At 47.6% G+C, this 20266-nt stretch overlaps 2 protein-coding genes and 2 pseudogenes across 2 annotated transcripts; all 4 read right to left on the bottom strand.

The window, feature by feature from the left end:
- Positions 1-465: 465 nt before the first annotated feature.
- LOC789841 (family with sequence similarity 32 member A pseudogene) lies at positions 466-969 on the bottom strand (annotated as a pseudogene).
- A 6732-nt stretch (positions 970-7701) lies between these two features.
- Positions 7702-11915, bottom strand: LOC104968500 (zinc finger and SCAN domain-containing protein 5B-like). The gene is made up of 4 exons (XM_059877264.1): positions 10940-11915; positions 10454-10660; positions 9174-9324; positions 7702-8811 (listed from the first exon to the last, which is right to left on the bottom strand). Exons 1-4 carry the CDS (start codon positions 11321-11323, stop codon positions 8165-8167), a joined length of 1389 nt encoding a protein of 462 aa, XP_059733247.1. The 5' UTR covers positions 11324-11915; the 3' UTR covers positions 7702-8164.
- Positions 11916-12902: 987 nt separating this feature from the next.
- LOC783562 (zinc finger and SCAN domain-containing protein 5B) lies at positions 12903-18011 on the bottom strand. Its single transcript, XM_015458493.3, is given in 4 exon segments — positions 12903-14642; positions 15012-15165; positions 16102-16308; positions 16599-18011. Coding segments are annotated over 4 exon segments (1146 nt in total). The 5' UTR covers positions 16737-18011; the 3' UTR covers positions 12903-13995.
- A 973-nt stretch (positions 18012-18984) lies between these two features.
- On the bottom strand, positions 18985-19675 carry LOC530319 (family with sequence similarity 32 member A pseudogene; annotated as a pseudogene).
- Between the last annotated feature and the right edge of the window lie 591 nt (positions 19676-20266).

Raw genomic sequence — 20266 nt, 5'->3', positions numbered from 1 at the left:
CCGAAGCTCTTCCCATGTCACCCACCCTTTGTGTTACAGAAGTGACAAATCATTGTGAATTTCCTTCTTGGAGCAGAAGGACTTGGACCCGACAAGCAGGGTTAGGGCCACTGGTTTGGAATGGGTTTCCTGGTGGGATGTGAGAGACCCCAGGGAGCAGAAGGCAGGTGACACTGGGGGCACATGTAGAGCTCGAGCCCAGTGTGTGACCACTGAGGTTCCCACTGTGGTTGAAAGCTTTTTCACAGTGCTCACAGTAGAAAGGCTTCTCTTGGGTTGGGTCCTCTGGAGCATGCAGCGTGGATCGTGAGGAAACTTCTTGGTGCAGAGATGGAAGCTGTAGGGCTTCTCGCCCACCTGGGTCTCCTGGTGAACACACACGTCCGGAGACTGCATGAACCATTGGACGTGGATGTTGCTTTTTTCTTTTTTGAATTTAAAGGGCCGTCTCTCTTTAATGCGGTTCCAGAATAAGAGCCCATTACTTTGATAAGCACGGGCTCAGCAGAAGCCTCAACAGAATATGTGTAAAAGAATGTTTCCAAAGACTCCAGAAATGACCCCAACTCTGCTTCCTGCTTCCCCTGGACAATACTCCATCTCCTGGGTGGGGCGGCTACTTGGTCCAGCTGACTTTAGGAATGTCATAGTGCTCCGTGAGTGTGTCCAGGTGTCTGTTGAAGTCCTCCACTCTCTGCTTGTGGGTTTTGGATGCTTTCTTCAGGATCCTCTCCATTTGTCGCTTCTCCTGCACCTTCTCAAAGGCCACCTAGGCTGGGGTCAGCTTGTTGAGGTGGCGCCTCAGCTCCTCCTCCTGGTTCTTCTGGATTTTCCCCATCGTTTCCAGGAGTTTTGCCTTGTCTCTGTCCTTTTTCTTCTTCCGCTTGGTCTCACCAAGCTCTGTGACTCCTTTCAGCTTCAGGGGTCCCTTTTGGACCTGCTCGTAGGCGTCCATGCTGCCCATCTTTGCATTCAGATTTCTAAATGGACAAAAGTTGGGGGGGGGTCAGGTTTCTGAAATGGAAATTGGGACAATATCGTTCTCTACTGTAGATCCGAGAGGGTCTCTCTGTGTGGGTTAACACAAATGAACACAGACGAACATCTCTGCCTAGTCCAGGGGGCCAGGATTCAGAAAGCCTTGAGGAATAAATGCACCACACCACACCACAGCGTGGAGGGTGGCAACACCCTATAAATCAGGGTGATTTATAAACATATACATCGATGGAGGCAGGACGGGGGAACCTGAAAGACCTCTTATTTAAAATGTCTTTTCTGCAAGAGAAGGATCTGTGTTCCATTATATTTCCCAAGTTCCATTTACATGTTTCAAGTCAGTTCTTCCCCCCTCACAGAGAGCTCAGCAGTCAACCATAGTTTATATGGAGTTTAAGGGAGATCCACTGCTTTCACAAGGCCTTTGAGCTGATGCAAGGTGAGTAGAAAACCCAGCCTTCTGAAACCCACCACCTCCTTCTGTACTGATTCCCAAACCTTCTCCTTAGACGTTCTCACTCATCACTTACCTCCTTGGAGCCCTCTTGCCGTCAGCCTCCTCAAGTCGGTGACTGCCTATCAGAGTGTGTCTGGGGCTGAAACATCTCTATTTATAGAGAGCCGGGGGAAATGGCAAGGGTCCCTGCTTGTTACCCCATCAGCACAGCGATTGTGTAAGGGCGGGTGAAGCCATTTATATGACCTCATTTTAGATAATCCAATTTATCCATGGATCCAGTTTCACATGGACACTCCACCAGAAAAAAACACAGTTTATCAAAGAGGCCTCCATGTTGGTTTTGTGGTAGACTTCTCTGATAGCTCAGGTGGTAACGAATCCTCCTCAAATGCAGGAGACGCTAGAGAAATTCCTGGGTCAGGAAGATCTGCTGGAGAAGGGATAGGCTACCCACTCCAGCGTTCTTGGGCTTCCCTTGTGGCTCAGCCGGGAAAAAAGTAAAGTGAAAGTCTTTCAGTCATGTCCAACCCTTTGTGACCCCGTGGATATACTGTCCATGGAATTCTCCAGGCCAGAAGACTGGAGTGGGTAGCCGTTCCCTTCTCCAATGGATCTTCCCAACGCAGGGAGCGAAGCCAGGTCTCCCGCATTACAGGCAGATTCTTTACCACCAGGGAAGCCCGTGCACTTTTTGGCAGTAAGATTGATTTTTCTGGTCTAGCAAATACTTTTCTCATTTACCTGGAGAGTTGGAAGGAGTCAAAGCATAGGTATCCGAAAGTTTCAACCAGTTTGGTCGCCTATGCTTTTCTGGTGGCTCAGTGGTAAAGAATCTACCTGCCAATGCAGGAGACGTGGGTTCACTCCCTGGGTTGGGAAGATCTCTCACAGAAGGAAATGGCCAACCTGCTACAGTATTCTTGCCTGGAAAATTCGATGGACAGGAGAACCTGGTGGGCCATGGAATAGCAGAGTTGGACACAACTCAGCGACTAAACAACCCTTTTTAAAATTCCACATGCAAAGCTCTCGGACGAGGTCAGAGTCCTGTATGTTCTCAGGGAACGTGCCACCTTTGGGGTCGCAGTCTGGCTTTTCAGTAAGTACACTTTGGTGTGGCACAGACACTGGTGGTTTGAATTATGGACTGTCTGGTACTATTCCATGACCCCACAAAAAATGTACATTCTTTAGCCATAGTGACTGAGGAATTTACTAGCAAAATGTTGAGCACATGCTTCTAGAAGCCCATGACAATTTACCCCTACGTAAAGGGATTTCCTCTACCTTTCGTCAGCAACGTATTCACTGTTCAGAAGAATGGGGGTAAAAGAGAAATGAACAGAACTAGTTTCATTTTATTCCACCCTTCCATCTCCTCTACATTCCTCACCCCATACCCAATACCATTCCCTCACTGGTACAATCTTTCATATTGAATGGACATTAGTCCATCCATCATTCTTCTGACATCTACCTTTTCAGGAAAAAAAAGGTTGAAATGTCTGAATGGCTCCCTAGATTTTGACTTCTGTAGTCTGGAACTATGTTGATCTTTGCTGTACTTTCAAGAAATTTGCAGTGTGTGAGACTCCTCAAATGGATATGAACAGCAGTGCCAGGTTTTATATGATTCGGTCAAGACAAGCCACCAGGCGAGGCTCTCAGTCATGATTCTTCTGGGGAAAAAAAATAGGAGGAAGACTATTTAAACACTGAATTCCATGTAGTATAGTGCCGTTGGAAACGTTAAGCAAAGATTGTCCACCCAAAACATTTCCTTGTTCTCACCAGGGTATTTATTATCTCCAAGGAAGGGATGCACTAAAGGATCCAAAGAGAATCAAGTTCCTGATCACATACTTGTTATGGTTATGAAACACACAACATACAGTTTTGACTCTTTTATAAAGTGTACAATCTGGTTCCACCAAGTTCATTCACAATGTTGTGCACTGTCAGTGTTGTCTATTTCCAACCTTTCTCATCACCCCAAGAACAAAATGTGGTTCATGAAAAGTCCCTCCCCATTCTCTGCCCCCCTCCCCCCTTACCCTTGGCAATGCATTCATCTACTTCTTGCATCTATGGGTTCAGTTCAGGTCAGTTCAGTTCAGTCGCTCAGTCGTGTCCAACTCTTTGAGACCCCATGAAATGCAGCACGTCAGGCCATCCTGTCCATCAACAGCCCCCGTAGTTTACTGAAACTCATCCATTGAGTCGGAGATGCCATCCAACCATCTCATCCTCTGTCATCCCCTTCCCCTCCTGCCTTCAATCTTTCCCAGCATCAGGGTCTTTTCAAATGAGTCAGTTCTTTGAATCAGGTGGCCAAAGTATTGGAGTTTCAGCTTCAGCTCAAATATTTTCCAATGATATTCAGGACTGATTTCCTTTAAGATGGACTGGTTGGATCCCCTTGCAGTCCAAAGGACTCTCAAGAGTCTTCCCCAACACCAAGGTTCAAAAGCATCAGTTTCTTGCCTCTCAGCTTTCTTTAAGTCTAACTCTCACATCCATACATGACTACTGGAAAAACCATAGCTTTGACTACCTGGACCTTTGTTGGCCAAGTAATGTTTCTGTTGTTTACTATGCTGTCTAGGTTGGTCATAACTTTTCTTCCAGGGAGCAACAGTCTTTTAATTTCATGGCTGCCGTCACCATCTGCAGTGAGTTTGGAGCTCCCCCGCCCCGAAAATAAATTATCTCACTGTTTCTACTGTTTCCCCATCTATTTGCCATGAAAGGATGGGACTGGATGCTGTGATCTTAGTTTCTGAACGTTGAATTTTAAGCTAACTTTTTCAGTCTCGTCTTTCACTTTCATCAAGGGACTCCTTGGTTCTTCTTCGCTTTCTGCCATAAGGGTGGTGTCATCTGTGTACCTGAGGTTATTGATATTTCTCCTGCAAATCTTGATTCCAGCTTGTGTTTCATCCAGCCTAGCTTGTCTCATGATGTACTCTGCATATAAGTTACATAAGCAGGGTGACAGTATACAGCCTTGACGTACTCCTTTCCCGATTTGGAATCAGTCCGTTGTTCTAAGTCCAGTTCTAACTGTTGCTTCCTGACCTGCACACAGATTGCTCAGGAGGCAGCTCAGGAAGTCTGGTATTCCTGTCTAACAATTTTCCAGTTTCTTGTGATCCACACAGTCAAAGGCTTTGGCATAGTCAATAAAGCTGAAGTAGATGTTTCTCTGGAACGCTCTTGCTTTTTCAATGATCCAATTGACGTTGGCAATTTGATCTCTGGTTCCTCTGCCTTTTCTAAATCCAGCTTGAACATCTGAAAGGTCATGGTTCATGTACTATTTAAGACTGTATATGAAGGCTTGGAGAATTTGAGCGTTACTTTGCTAGCATGTGAGATGAGTGCAGTTATGCAGTAGTTTGAACATTCTTTGGCATTGCCTTTCTTTGGGATTGGAATGAAAACTGACCTTTTCCAGTCCTGTGGCCACTGCTGAGTTTTCCAAATTTGCTGACTTATTGACTGCAACACTTTCACAGCATCATGTCTGAGGATTTGAAATAGCTCAACGGGAATTCCATCACGTCCACTAGCTTTGTTCATAGTGACTCTTCCTAAGGCCCACTTGACTTCACATTCCAGGATGTCTGGCTCTAGGTGAGTGATCACACCTTCGGGATTATCTGGGTCATGAAGAACTTGTTTGTGTAGTTCTGTATATTCTTGCCACCTCTTCTTAATATCTTCTGCTTCTCTTGGGTCCATCCATTTCTGTCCTTTATTGTGCCTATCCTTGCATGAAATCTTCCCTTGGCAAATCCAAATCCTTTCTCACACCCTCAGAGGGCACTGCTCTTCACACTCTCTACCTTCTCCTCCACTCCCCAGCCACCTGGCACACCTGACCACACCAAGCCCAACTGGCTTTGCGGTCTGGTTTCTAGGGTTTTCCTCCGCTGTCTGGAAAGTCCTTCCCCTGACACCCTCAGGCTGTCTTCAGATCTCCACACAATCAGTGGTTCTTTGGAGACGGACAGGACTGGCTAAGGCTTTATCGCCCGGCATCTCACTCCATCACTACATTTCCTCAATAGCAGTTTCTCAGCCTCGGTATGTATTTTATTTTTAAATCCATTTATTTTCAGCTGTGCTGGGTCTTTGTTTCTGCCCGGGGCGCAGGGCTCCTCTCCAGTCGCGGGGCACAGGCTTCTCGCTGCACTGACCTCTCTTGTGCGGAGCCCGGGCTCTCGGGGCTCTGGGCTTCAGTAGTGGCGGCTCCCAGGCTCGGTGGTTGTGTCGCACGGCCTTAGTAGCTCCTGAGCCCTGGGATCTTCTCGGGTCAGGGATGGAACTCATGTGCTCTCATTGGCAGGCACAGCGTTTACCTCCGAGCCTCCGGGGAAGACCTATTATTCACTTTTCTTAACTAGTACTTAACTGCGTCTGTGTTTTGAAGTCTTATTCATATTTCATTGTATTAACTCCTTGTGTTGATTCTTCGATAATGATTCTAATACCCCTGTTTCTGAAGAGACCCAGTCTTTGTATTCTATATTGCTTCTTTGAATAAGTTGCTTCCATCTTGGGCCTGTAAGTTAACATCCTTTAACATAGAAGGAGGCGACAGAGGATGAGATGGTTGGATGGAATCACTGACTCAATGGACTCGAGTTTGAGGAAACTCCTGGGAGATAGTGAAGGACAGGGAAGCCTGGCATGCTACATTCCATGGAGTTGCAAAGTGAAGTGGCTCTTTGTGACCCCATGGACTGTAGCCAACCAGGTTCCTCCATCCATGGGTATCTCCAGGCAAGAATACTGCAGTGGGTTGCCATTCTCTTCTCTCGGGGATCTTCCCCACCGAGGGAGCAAATCACGTCTCCTGCATTGGCAGGCAGATTCTTTACCACTGAGCCTCCTGGGAAACCATGAGAGAAGCTGCCACAATTCTGAGTATTGACCCAAGAAATGAAAACAAATGGACCCTGGAACTGAAGGTTAACTGTATTTACAACAATCAAGATGACACTGATCAGACCAGTGATGACCAGTTTCAGGATGATTGTCAGAGCTGACTGCGCTGTTTCTGCCTGTAGCCGCCTCCCTCCATCTACAAAAGCTGTTGCTCATTAATTGTCCAGGGTAGGAGGTGGGGGGAGTCAGCCATTGGACAGACGTCTGCCGCACCTCCACAGTTGCTGGAAAAGGAAATGGCAACCCAGTCCAGTACTCTTGCCTGGAAAATACCATGGACGGAGGAGACTGGTAGGCTACAGTCCATGGGGTCACAAAGAGCTGGACATGACTGAGTGACTTCACTTTCACTTTCAACAGTTGCTGGCATCCAGAGTAAAGCTAACTTTCCTTTCCCCCAACCTGGCCTCTGTATTGGCTTTTAAGTGCGAGGAGCCAGACACCAATATCTATTACAATATCATCCTTGAGTTTGCTGCCCCCAACAAATTCCAAAGCTAATTAATAGAAGAAAATGCTGATTCTTTGAAAAGAAATACTTTATTATCTCCATTCTGCTCCAAATGACCTCTCTTCATTTCTGCTGGAGGAGAGCCAGGTGGGATGAAAGAGTGCTACCTTGAAGAATCTTTTCAAGCAGAGACACCCTAGAATCTCAGTGTTCAAAAGGGCATTAATATTACATTACCTAACAGTTCATAATTCCAAAAGAATACAGTTACTTTAAATGCTCGAGAGGGTGCTCGGTCGCTTCAGTCGTGTCCAACTTGCTGCAACCCAACAGATCATAGCCTGCCAAGGTTCTCTGTCCATGGCATTCTCCATGCAAAATACTGGAGTGGGTTCCATTCCCTTCTACAGGGGATCTTCCTGATGAAGGGATCAAACCTGGGTCTTCTGTGCTGCAGGCAGATTCTTTACGACTGAGTCACTGGGGAAGCCTTACAGAGGGATGATATCTCCACATAATAATGGCCATGTAACAAACCGCAGCTATCATCTACTCCATATAAAAAAATCTTGGGGATAGGGTGGGATGATTTGGGGGAATGGCATTGAAACATATATAATATATGGGAAACAAGTCGCCAGTCCAGGTTTGATGCACGATAGTGGATGCTTTGGGCTGGTGCACTGGGACGGCCCAGAGGGATGGTACAGGGAAGGAGGATGGAGGCGGGTTCAGGATGGGGCACATAAGTATACCTGTGGTGGATTCATGTTGATATATGGCAAAACCAATACAAGATTGTAAAGTTAAATAAAAAATAATAAAAAAAAATCTTGGAAGGGGAAATACACAGGACACTTATTTGACAGAAATGTCTTTGTTTATTTGAAATTTAAATTTCACTGGTGATGCTCTTTTTCATCTGGCCACTCTGCTAGGAGCATCCTATTGTACAATTAAATCTTGTCTAATGGGGGGACAATCAGCAGTGAGCTCAGTCAGTTTCACGAAGAAGTACTGAAAACTAATGAGACCTGCATTCACTGAAGAAGAACAACACGAAGCCAAAACTTATCACAAAAACACAGGCTACACTAAAGTAGAGAACAAAATCTGCAGGGAAAGATAAGTCACCACTCAATATTCACGAAATTCATGTGAATGGAATCCTATCCGGTTCCCGTATGATCGTAAGGTCTTCACATGTTACCCTTTCTTTGTATCACATTAGTGACAAATAATCCCAAATTTCCTTCTCGGAGTAGAAGGCACTTAGATCTGAGGGCAGTGTCCTGAGCCAGTCATCTGGAATGGATTTTCTGGTGGCGTTTGAAAGTCCCCAGCTGACGGAAGGCACTGTGACACTCGGGGCACACGTAGGGCTTGAGGCCAGAGTGGATGCGTCGGTGAACATTGAGGTTCCCTCGGTGGCTGAAAGCTCTGTCACAGTGCTCACAGCGGAAAGGCTTCTCCTGGGTGTGGGTCCTCTTGTGAGCGCGCAGTGTGGAGTCGTGGGTGAACTTCTTGAGGCAGAGATCACAGCTGTAGGGCTTTTCGCCAGTGTGGATCCGCTCATGAACCCGCAGATCTGAAGGCTGTATGAACCCTTTGGCACAGATGTCGCATTGAAAGGGCCTCTCTCCTGTGTGTGTCCTCTGGTGCAAGATAAGCTGAGATTGATAAGGAAAGCTCTTTTTGCACATCCTGCATTCAGAGGGTGCCCGTCCCGGGGTTTCTGCTCCCTCAGGAAGACTGGTGGGTCCCACGGTGCCAGATACATCAATGGAATGGGACCCAAGCTGTCCTGAGAACTCTCCTTGGTCCAAACATGTGGCTGCTTCTTGACACACGTCTTGGCAAGTCGGACTGCTGTCCCGTTTCCTTTTCATATGTCTGCGATTTTTTAGAGGACCTCGTCTGGATCCCCCCGTAGTGGAAACGTCTGCCTCTGGAACACAGGAAGAAAGGGTTCAGGAGCCACATTTTAAATACCACTTTCTTCTTGAGGATTCTTCTATCTCTCTATGTTTCCAGAATCCCCTGAAAGAGATGCAGCACCACATTTAACAAGGAGCATTTTCTGTGCTGCCGGCCTCACTGGAAACCTGATGTTAGCTGAGAAGTTCCCATCAAGCAACCAGGCTAAGAGCTTGGACTGTGGGACACTGGAACGTTGATGATAGAGAAGGTTGGCACTGGACAATGATCTCCACCCACCCATCCAAGGATGGTGATGCTGGCTACCCAGCCTCATGCCACCAAAGGAGGGAATCACTAACTCTGCTGGATTCCACGGTTTTGAGTACTCACCAGGACCCTTCAGAAGTTGAGGTGCTTCAGATTGAAGGGTTTTTGTCTCTCCCCTGTCTTCCAGCAGGTCCTTCTCCAAGTTCTCCCTGGGCGTCAGACCCTCCAGCTCACCTGTTTCAGGAACAGTCTCTGGCGGGAGAGCTCTCTCATCCTGACAAGGGACAAACAAGCAGAGTCAAAGCCATTTACCTTAGTCCATGGAAAACTCTTTCCTATTTCCCCATCTGCCTCGTATCTTGACCTTATACTCCAAGTTTCTTCATGAAATTTTAGGGGATATGCCCCCTTCTTCTGGTCCACCCCATCACCCTGATTGATAATCATCTCCTGATACTCAAGGCTGTCCTGGATCTATACAGACTGTATCTTGCAATCAAATCAGGACATCACAGTTGGCACTCTGACTTCTCTATGCATAGGTCTCTCCAAATCGTACCCACTCCTGCCTGCCCCTGACTCTGGAAGTAAAGAACTCTAGGTCCAGCTCTCTTGACTCCATCACTGTTGGAGACTGCCTGGATTCATCTTTGTGATAGTGGTTACCCAGTACATAGGAAGATGACGTCCAGTATTCTTGGTCTCTACTCCATGCAAGTCAATAGCATCCCCTGCCTATACCCAACCTTATTTGAACAAATCCACTGTCTTCCATTCATTCTTCAATGTCTGAAAGGGAAAGTGTTAGTCGCTCAGTCGTGTGTGACGCTTGCAAACCCATGGACTATAGCTGCCAGGTTCTTTTGTTGATGGGATTCTCCAGGCGAGAACATTAGAGTGTGAACATTAGAAGCCCTTCCCTTCTCCAGGGGATCTTCCTGACCCAGGGATCCAACCCAGGTCTCCTGCATTGTCAGTAGATTCTTCACCATCTGAGCCACCAGGGAAGCCCAATGTCTACTGGGGGGCAAAATGAGTCCACCCTGGAGTCACTCCTTCAGTTGCAAGGAATGATCATATTCTGAAATATGACGTTCCCTTGGGCAAAGTGGCCTTGGGTAAATCAGCTGTCAGTGCACTTACCTGCAGAAAATTGAACCTAGCATCATGTGAGGAAGACAGGATTCCCTTCTCCCCACTCCTAAGACTAGAAGCTTTCATAGCAGAGGGACAGAGATGGATTATCTTCATTCTCACACTGATTAGAAAAAATGCTTAGGAACTGAATGCATCCACGGGAATTCCTGGAAGCAATGGATCCATTCCTGTCCTTTGCCAAATCTCCCCATTACTCCAGCAGCCACACCCACCTCACTCTCTTCTATCTGCTTCCACGATCTCACCTGCTCCCTAGATAGGTTCGTGGCTCCAGGCAGATTCTGCAGCTCTTGGCTTCCCTCCTGGCCATCCTCTGGAGGTATGACCCTTGAGGAGGGTTGGGGCCCCCCGCACAGGTGTCTCTCATCGTCCATGTGACCGGCCTTGGCTTCAACCATCTCAATGTTGGGATCACGCACAAGATATTTCTGCCCTTGTATGCAGACTATGGTCTGTGAGGGGAGAAATCAATCAAGATCAGTCTGTATAAGACCTGGGATGTAGTTTTCAGGCATCCAATGGCATTGACAATAGAAGCTCCCGTTTGCTGTAAAACATCTACATCCTTCGAGTTGAGACAGCAAAAGTATCTCCCAAATTGCCCAACTGTGAACTTCTCTCACCTGTTTGGGAACCACTGATACAGAGCCAAACCCGCAGGTCCTATCTTGTGATCCCTGCACCTTGCACGTGTCTCCTTGTCCCACACCCATCATTAAGGTCCTACTCACCCAGGTCTTGTGTTTCTGCTTATTTCTCAGCACGTCCTCCAAGTCTTTGCAACTCTGCACCCCACTTTCTTTGAGCAGGACCTGGCACTCCAGGGGCATGCAGATCATGAACTGCTCCAGCACCAGCCTGTCCATCATCTGCTCCTTGGTGTGAAGATCTGGCCTCAGCCACAGATGGCAGAGTTCACGGAGTCTCTTCAGATCCTTGACGGGGTCTGACTCCTCCGAGCTGCTAAATGTTCTGAACCGGACGTGCCAGTTTTCCTGGTCACACTCTGAGTTTTCCATGAGTGTGTCTTGGGGTGGCACGGACGCCAGTGACTCTGCCCCAAGGCTGTCTGTGATGTTTTCACAACCCTGAAAAAATGTCTGGTCCTCAGCCATATTGATGGAGCAAATTTCCAGTAGGACTCTGAGCAAATGCTTCTAGAAGTGGGTGCCCAGTTGACGCCTATGGAAATGGATTTCCTCTGCTTTTCCTCAGCATTAAAGTCACTTCTTAGAAGTCTAGGGAGACAAAAAAAAGAAACAAATGGGTTTCATTTTTTTCTACCCTTCTGTCTCCCCTACATCCCAATATTGGACACCATTGCCCGACTCATTCAATATTTCATGAAACTGTCTGGTCAGAAATGACCATAGGGCTTCCTTGGTGGTCCAGTGGCTAAGAATCTGCTGCCAATGCAGTTTGCCAGGCAATCAAACCTGACATGGGTTTGATTCCTCATATGCGAAGACCCCGCCTGCCTCTAAGCCTGTGCACCAGAACTCTTGAGCCTGAGAGAGGCAACTACTGAACCCGAGCTGTAGACTCCCAGCTCTGCCATGGGAGAAGCCACCACAATGAGAAGCCCATACCCCTCAGCTAGACAGTAGTCCCCACTAGCTACGACTAGAGAAAGCCCTCACAGTAAAGAAGACTCAGCCCAGCCAAAATGAATGAATTAAAAAACTTAAAACTAATAATAATCATATATGTAGTTTTTAAATGGCCATAGGGTGCTGCTCAAAAACCCTTGAAGAAAACGAGCCACCTCACAGCAACATGTGTGGAAACATTCTTCTCCCCTTGCAGAAGAGCTCGATTAAACATGGGGTTAGAGTAAGATCTCCTGTCACAAGGTCTCCCAGCTAATGGAGGATGAACAGAAAGCAAGACCTTTCTGAAACCCACCAGTGTGTCCTGATTACTAGGCATCCTCCTTGGACGTGCCCACTCATCGCTTACCCCTTCCAGTTCTCTTGCCTTCAGCCTCCTCAGGTCAGGCACTGGTTCTCAAAGTGTGACTAGAGCTGAAATGTCTGTATTTATAGAGAGTTGGGTGAAACTCCAGGGGTTTCCAGCCATAACCTCATCATCCCAGTGATTGGATAAAGGGCATGGAAGGAACCACTTGGGATAATCTGGGTAGATTCCACTTCCTGTGGAGACTCCAACAGGAAGAACCATTAAAGAGGCCACCATATTGGTTTGGCAGTAAACTTTCTCTAATGTATTTTATTTACTTTAGACTTTGTGGATGGCATTTCTTGGGGAAACAGATTGATTTTCCTGATCTAATGAAGTTTTTTCTCTCTGCTTGGAGACTGTGAGGCAGTCCAATAATTGTAATCTGACGGTGGTAATCAAATTGGGTTACTTAATCTTGTTTCTTTTCTCATGAAATAAGTCATGAAAGACTCTTGTCTAAAATCACCTGATGAGATCTACTGTAAGAAACCATTTCAGAGAGGCATCACAGAAAGCAGAGGTTGTACACCAGTAGGGAAAAAGAGGAGAAGGCAATGGCACCCCAGTCCACTGCTCTTGCCTGGAAAATCCCATGGATGGAGGAGCCTGGTGGGCTACAGTCCATGGGGTCACTAAGAGTCGGACACGACTGAGCGCCTTCACTTTCACATTTCCCTTTCCTGCATTGGAGAAGGAAATGGCAACCCACTCCAGTGTTCTTGCCTGGAGAATCCCAGGGACAGGGGAGCCTGGTGGGCTGCCATCTATGGGGTCCCACAATGTCGGACATGACTGGAATGACTTAGCGGCAGTTAGCAGCAACAGGGGAAAAGAATGACACTTATCAATTTAACCAGCCTTCTTTTTCTAAATACCTAAGGAAGCAGTATCCAAACTAGTACAAAGGGAACATATCTCAACATAACAATGGCCACACAGACAAAACCAGGGCTATCACCCACCTGTAGCAAAGTCTTAGAAGAGAAAACACACAGCTCTTTCATAGAAATGTGTTTGTTTATTTGAAATTTAAATTACACTGGTGGTCCTGTATTTAAACTAGCCATACTGCTGCTGCTGCTGCTGCTGCTAAGTCGCTTCAGTCGTGTCCGACTCTGTGTAGCCCCATAGATGGCAGCCCACCAGGCTCCCCCATCCCTGGGATTCTCCAGGCAAAAACACTGGAGTGGGTTGTCATTTCCTTCTCTAATGCATGAAAGTGAAAAGTGAAAGTGAAGTCGCTCAGTCGTGTCCGACTCTTGGCGACGCCATGGACTGTAGCCCACCAGGCCCCTCCATCCATGGGATTTTCCAGGCAAGAGTACTGGAGTGGAGTGCCATTGCCTTCTCTAGCCGTCCTGCTAGGAGTATCCTATTTTACAAGGAAATCACACCTGACAAGAAGGCAATCAGCAGAAGCCTCACTCTGATGATGAGGTACTGATAAGCGGTGAGACACAGCTTCACTGGAAGAACAAGAACAACACAAAGCGAAAATATGTAAGAAAACCAGAGTCTAACATTGTAAGGCAATTCTTCTCCAATTGAAAATTCACAAATGAAAAAGAAAACTATAGTCTATAGCAAAGTAGAAAACAAAATCCAAAGGGAAAAGTAAGTCATCACTCAAGTATCCTAATTCACTTAAATATCCGAATTCACTTAAATATCCGAATTCACGTGAGATGCAACCCCACTGGGTTCCACGATCCTCCTAAGCCCCTCCCCTGTCATCCACACTTTGTATCACAGAGGTGACAAATCATTCTAAATTTTCTCATTAAAACAGAAAAGACCTGGACCTGAGGGCAGGGTCCTGAGCCAGTCATCTGGAATGGATTTTCCGGTGGCGTTTGAAAGTCCCCAGCTGACTGAAGGCACTGTGACACTCGGGGCACACGTAGGGCTTGAGGCCAGAGTGGGTGCACCGGTGAACACTGAGGTTCCCTCGGTGGCCGAAAGCTCTGTCACAGTGCTCACAGAGGAAAGGCTTCTCCTGGGTGTGGGTCCTCTTGTGAGCGCGCAGTGTGGAGTCGTGGGTGAACTTCTTGATGCAGATGTCACAGCTGTAGTGCTTCTCGCCAGTGTGGATCCGCTGGTGAACCCCCAGGTCTGAAGGCTGTATGAACCCTCTGGCACAGATGTCACATTGAAAGGGCCTCTCTCCTGTGTGTGTACTCTGGTGCAAGGTAAGCTGAGATTGATAAGGAAAGCTCTTTTTGCACACCTTGCATTCAGAGGGTGCCCGTCCTGGGGTTCCTGCTCCCTCAGGAAGACTGGTGGGTCCCCCAGTGCCAGATGAACCAAGGGAATGGAACCCAAGTCGTCCTGAGAACTCTCCTTGATCCAAACACGTGGCTGCCTCTTGAAGCACGTCTTGGCAAGAGGGACTGCTGTCCCGTTTCCTTTTGACGTGTCTGCGATTCTTCAGAGGACCTCATCTGGATAAATTCGGGGTGGAAACATCTCCCTCTGGAACTCAAGAGGAAAGGGTTCAGGAGCCACATTTGAAGTATCACTTCCTTCCTGGGGACTCTCCCCTCTCTCTGCCCTCCCAAAATCTGCTGAAAGAAGAGATTCAGCACCATATTTATCAAGGAGCATTTTCCATGGTGCCGACCTCATTGGAACCATCCCTAATTTGGCTACAGACTTCCCAGCATACAAACTACCTAAGAGTCTAGCTAATGAAACACTCTGAAACATTGACGATGGAGAAGGTTGGCATTGGAGAAGCAACTCCTACCCCAACACCAAGGGATGGAAATGCTGGGTACCCCTTACTGGACATCAGTGGAGGCAGTCATTACCTCCTGTGGTCTCCAAGTTTTTAATACTCACCATGATCCTGCAGAAGTTCAGGCTCTTGAGCCGAAAGGGTTCTTGTCACTCCTGTGTCTTTCACCAGGTCCTTCTCCAAGTTCTCCTTGGAGGGCGTCTGACCCTCCGGTTCAACTGTTTCAAGAATGGTCTCTAGCAGGAGAGCTTTCTGGCCCTGACAAGGGGCAACCAAGCAGAGTCAATCCCACTGCCTTAGCCCACGGCAAGCTCTGTCTCCTCTTTCCCCACCCGCCTCGTACCCTGATCTCACACTCCAGCTTTCTGGATATCAGTTTGGGGGATATGCCCTGACTGCTTCCCATCACCCTGATTGGCAATCCTCTTCTGATTCTCATGTCTGTCCTTGATCTACACCGACCACCTCTGGCAAACAGATCCAGACTTGAAAGCTGGCTCTGCCAATTATCTTTGCACATATCTCTCCACCTCATCTCACATTCTCCAGGCCCTGAATCTGAAAGCAGAGGATTCTGGCTCTAGGGCTCCTGACTTCACCACTTGTTGATACCTTGCCTGGATTTCTCTTCGACATGGAAGGTGGCCTGGGGCATAATAAGATGATAAGCAGTATAGGTGTTATACTATATAGCTCTATTCTATACTATATAGCTCGATTCATGAGAAATCAGTAGCATGTCCTCCCCTGATTCACATTTCAAAAAATCCACTCTCTCCAGACATACTCCAAAATCTGAGGGGGAAAATGACTCCAACGGGGAACTTGTTATTCAATTCAAGGTGTTTACAATATCCCCCAATATTAGTGCCTCTGATGAAATCCATCATGGGGGAAACAGCTGTGAGTGCATTTACCCCTGATAAAGTGACCGAGCACCATCCCGTGGAAACAGGACTCCTCTCTCTCATGCTTAGGGCCACAAGCTCTCATGGTGAAGGACTATGAAAGAGGGACTGTCTTCATTCTCACACTGGCTGGAAAACGACCGGGAACAGAATGCATCCATGGGAATTCCTGGAGGCAATGGGTCCATTCCTGTCCTTTGCCCAGTTCTCCAAATACTTGCGCAGTCACACTCACTCGACCCACTTCTACCTGCTCCCAGACTGGAGGTCAGGACATCATACTCACCTGCCCCCTCAACAGGTCCTTGGCTCCTGGCAGATGCTGCCCGTCTCGGCTTTCCTGCTGGCCCTCGTCTGGAGGGATGACACTGACTGTAGACTGGGGCTCCCTGGCTTGGTCTTCCTCACTGTGCCTCTCACTGACCTCAGATCCTAACATCTCAACACCCGAGACTGGCATCAAAAAATCCTCACCTTGGACACGGACTACAGCCTGTGACAAAAAATTCAAATAGGATTAGTCTCCCTTCACAAGACCCAAAAAGGTATTCATTGCATATACTACCTTAGAAGCCCACCTCCTGGGAATGACATTTGAAAGACCAACACCCTCAAAGTGAGGATCTACAGAAACATCTCCAGTGATGCCACAGGCCAAGTGCTCGCCCTTCTGGGAATCACTGATTCAGAGCCAAGCCCTCTGATCCTTCTCCTTCATCTCCCAGCTCCCAGCTGCTCATGCCACCGTTCCCTGTCTCACAGGGTCACTAGGGTCCTACTCACCCATTTCGTCAGTTTCTGCTTCTTTCTCAGCACCTCTTCCAGATCCTTACAAGTCTCGGCACCACTACTTTTGACTAAGATGTGGATGTCCTGCGGCATGCACATCACGAACTGCTCCAGCACCAGCCTGTCCACCATGTCCTCCTTGGTGTGAAGATCCGGCCTCAGCCACAGACTGCAGAGTTCACGGAGCCTCCTCAGAGCCTTGATCGGGTCGGATTCGTCCGAGCTGCTAAACGTTCTGAAGCGAACTCGCAAGTCTTCACGGTTGGAGTCGGGGTTTTCCCTTCGGGGCTGTCCACGACAGGGCCACGACCCCTTGTCTGGTTCTCAGCCATACCGACTTTGGAGCTTTTCAGTAGGACTCTGGGCAAATGGTCTAGAAGTGGGTGCCCAACTGACCCCGATGGAAGGAATTTCCTTTTGCTTTTCCTCAGTAATAGATTCAGTATTCAGAAATATGGGGGCAAAAAAGATAAACGAATGCAGCCAAATACTTTTATTTTCATCCACCCTACCATCCCTCATCCCAATACTGGGCATTATTCCCCCCTCAGAATTTCACACCAGGGACAAGAATCCATTCTCTTATTCCTCCGACATCCATCTTATAGTACAAGAAACTGTGTGGTCAAAACTGTCCACAGGGCACTGCTTAAAAGCCCTTGTTGAGAAAATGAACCACACCCCACGACACCATGGAGTGTGGAAACAATCTCATCTCACAGAAGATTCCACAAATGAACCACAGTTCACGTGTGGCCGGAGGGAGATCGGTGGATTTCACACGGTCTCTGAGCGAATGCAAGGTGAACAGAAAGCCAGGACTTACTGAAACCCACTTCCACGTGCCCTGACTTTCGAGCGTTCTCTTTAGACATTTCCCATCAATTACCTCTTTGAAGCCTTCTCGCCTCGGTCCTCCTCAGTTGGGGACTTGCTCTCAAACTCGGCCGGCGGAGAAGCGTCTCTCTATGGAGCTGGAAGAAATGCCGGACCTCTCGGCCTGTTACCCAGTCGGCGCATGGATTCGTTGAGGGCGCGGCAAACCATTCTAGATAATCCCTCTTTACTTAATCACAGGGATTTGATTGCCCATGGAAATTCGCTCAGGACAAACCACGATTTATTAAAGAGGCCTCCATAGTGATTTAGCCACAGATTCTGTGTATTTTTTTTTTGTTGTTGTTCTGTTTTTGGCCAAGCAGGGAGGCAGGTGCGGTCTCAGTTCCCAGACCGCGGAAGGAAACCACGCCACCTGCAGTGGGAGCGCTAAGTCTCACCCGCTGGACCGCTAGGGAAATCCCTCGGTTTCCTTTTGGATTTGATTGATTTTGGACTTTGGGGACTGCATTTTGGGGTGAACGGACTGGTTTTAATGTTCTCGAGAATTTTTGGTCTCACTGCCTGGAGGGTTTGACGGAGTCAGAGACATGACTGGAATCTGGCTGGGAGCCAGATCGGTTGGACTCCTCTCGTCTTTTCTGTTCTTGTGAGATAAGTCTTAAAAGGCTTTCCTAAAATCAGCTGATGAGCTAAGGTGTGAGAAGACCCGATTTCTAAGTAGCCTTTTTGAAGACTAGAAGTTGTACACCAATAGGAACAAGAATGACACCTATCACTTTCGGAAGCCTTCCTTTTTCAAAACACCTCGGGAAGAAATACCTGAACAAGTATGGAGTGACTGAATCTATCTCAGCATAATAACAGCCATGTAGGCAAAACCACGGCCATCACCTATTCCCTGTAGAAAAGTCTTAGAAACTACACAGACACATTTGACAGAAATGTGTTTATTTGAAATTTAAATTCCACTGGAGAGCTTGGCCTCTGTGCCAGGACCATGCAGGTTTACAGAGAAGTCCTGCGTAACAGGAAGGCAGTCAACGGTAGGCTCGGTTTCATGATGAAGTACTGATAACTAATGAGACATGCTTTGAGTAAAAGAATAACAAAAGAAAGCAAAAACTTTTTGAAACAGGCTACACTAAAGTAGAAAACAAAATCCAAAGGGAACGATAAGCCATCACTCAAATGTCCTCCTCATTCATGTAAATGGAAGCCCCTGGACCCAATATCCTCCGAAGCTCTTCCCATGTCATCCACCCTTTGTGTTACAGAAGTGACAAATCTTTGTGAATTTCCTTCTTGGAGCAGAAAGGACTTGGACCCGAGGGCAGGGTCCTGGGCCAGTGGTTTGGAATAGGTTTCCTGGTGGGATGTGAGAGACCCCAGGGAGCGGAAGGCACGTGACACTCGGGGCACATGTAGGGCTTGAGCCCAGAGTGTGAACATGAGGTTCCCTCTGTGGTTGAAAGCTTTTTCACAGTGCTCACAGCAGAAAGGCTTCTATGGGTGTGGGTCCTCTGGTGACCATGCAGCGTGGAGTCGTGAGGGAACCTCTTGGGGTAGAGATCACAGCCGTAGGGCTTCTCGCCCAGTGGGTCTCCTGGTGAACGCATAGGTCCGGAGGCTGCATGAACCACTGGACGTGGATGTCGCTTTTTTCTTTTTGTAATTTAAAGGGCCGTCTCTCTTTTATGCGGTTCCAGAATAAGGGCCCATTACTTTGATAAGCACGGGCTCAGCAGAAGCCTCAACAAAATATGTGTAAAAGAATGTTTCCAAAGCCTCCAGAGATGACCCCAACTCTGATTCCTGCTTCCCCTGGACAATACTCCATCTCCTGGGTGGGGCGGCTACTTGGTCCAGCTGACTTTAGGAATGTCATAGCGCTCCGTGAGCGTGCCCAGGTGTCTGTTGAAGTCCTCCACTCTCTGCTTGTGGGTTTTGGATGCTTTCTTCAGGATCCTCTCCATATGTCGCTTCTCCCGCACCTTCTCAAAGGCCACCTGGGCTGGGGTCAGCTTGTCGAGGTGGCGCCTCAGCTCCTCCTCCTGGTTCTTCTGGATTTCCCCCATCGTTTCCAGGAGTTTTGCCTTGTCTCTGTCCTTTTTCTTCTTCCGCTTGGTCACACCAAGCTCTGTGACTCCTTTGAGCTTCAGGGGTCCCTTTTGGACCTGCTCGTAGGCGTCCATGCTGCCCATTTTTGGATTCGGATTTCTAAATGGACAAAAGTCGGGGGTGGGTCAGGTTTCTGAAATGGAAATTGGGAAAATATCGTTCTCTACTGTAGATCCGAGAGGTTTTCTCTTTGTGGGAGCAGGAGTCTTTTAATTTCATGGCTACAGTCACCATCTGCAGTGAGTTTGGAGCTCCCCCGCCTTGTAAATAAATTATCTCACTTTTTCCACTGTTTCCCCATCTGTTTGCCATGAAGGGATGGGACCAGATGCCATGATCTTAGTTTTCTGAATATTGAGTTTTAAGACAAGATTTTCACTCTCCTCTTTGACTTTCATCAAGGGACTCTGGTTATTCTTCGCTTTCTGCCAGAAGGGTCGTGTCATCTGTGTATCTGAGGTTATTGATATTTCTCCTGCAAATCTTGATTCCAGCTTGTGTTTCATCCAGCCCAGCTTGTCTCATGATGTACTCTGCATATAAATTACATAAGCAGGGTAACAATATACATCCTTGATGTACTCCTTTCCTGATTTGGAATCAGTCCGTTGTTCCAAGTCCAGTTCTAACTGTTGCTTCCTGAACTGCATACAGATTTCTCAGGAGGCAGCTCATGAAGTCTGGCATTCCTGTCTAACAATTTT

The sequence above is a fragment of the Bos taurus genome, chromosome 18 (assembly GCF_002263795.3).
Source record: "Bos taurus isolate L1 Dominette 01449 registration number 42190680 breed Hereford chromosome 18, ARS-UCD2.0, whole genome shotgun sequence".
In the NCBI taxonomy this organism is placed as follows: domain Eukaryota; kingdom Metazoa; phylum Chordata; class Mammalia; order Artiodactyla; family Bovidae; genus Bos; species Bos taurus.
The sequence above is the reverse complement of the archived record's forward strand: the minus strand, read 5'-3'. Positions and strand labels throughout refer to the sequence as shown.

Bases quoted from the DNA above. Each gene is read 5' to 3' on its own strand.
- LOC104968500 (XM_059877264.1), bottom strand. From the start codon at position 11,323: ATGGCTGAGGACCAGACATTTTTTCAGGGTTGTGAAAACATCACAGAC. The intron at 9,325-10,453 runs GTGAGATCGTGG...GTCCCTTGTCAG, and splicing joins CGAACCTATCTAGGGAGCAG to GATGAGAGAGCTCTCCCGCC. The intron at 8,812-9,173 runs GTGAGTACTCAA...CCTGTGTTCCAG, and splicing joins TCAACTTCTGAAGGGTCCTG to AGGCAGACGTTTCCACTACG.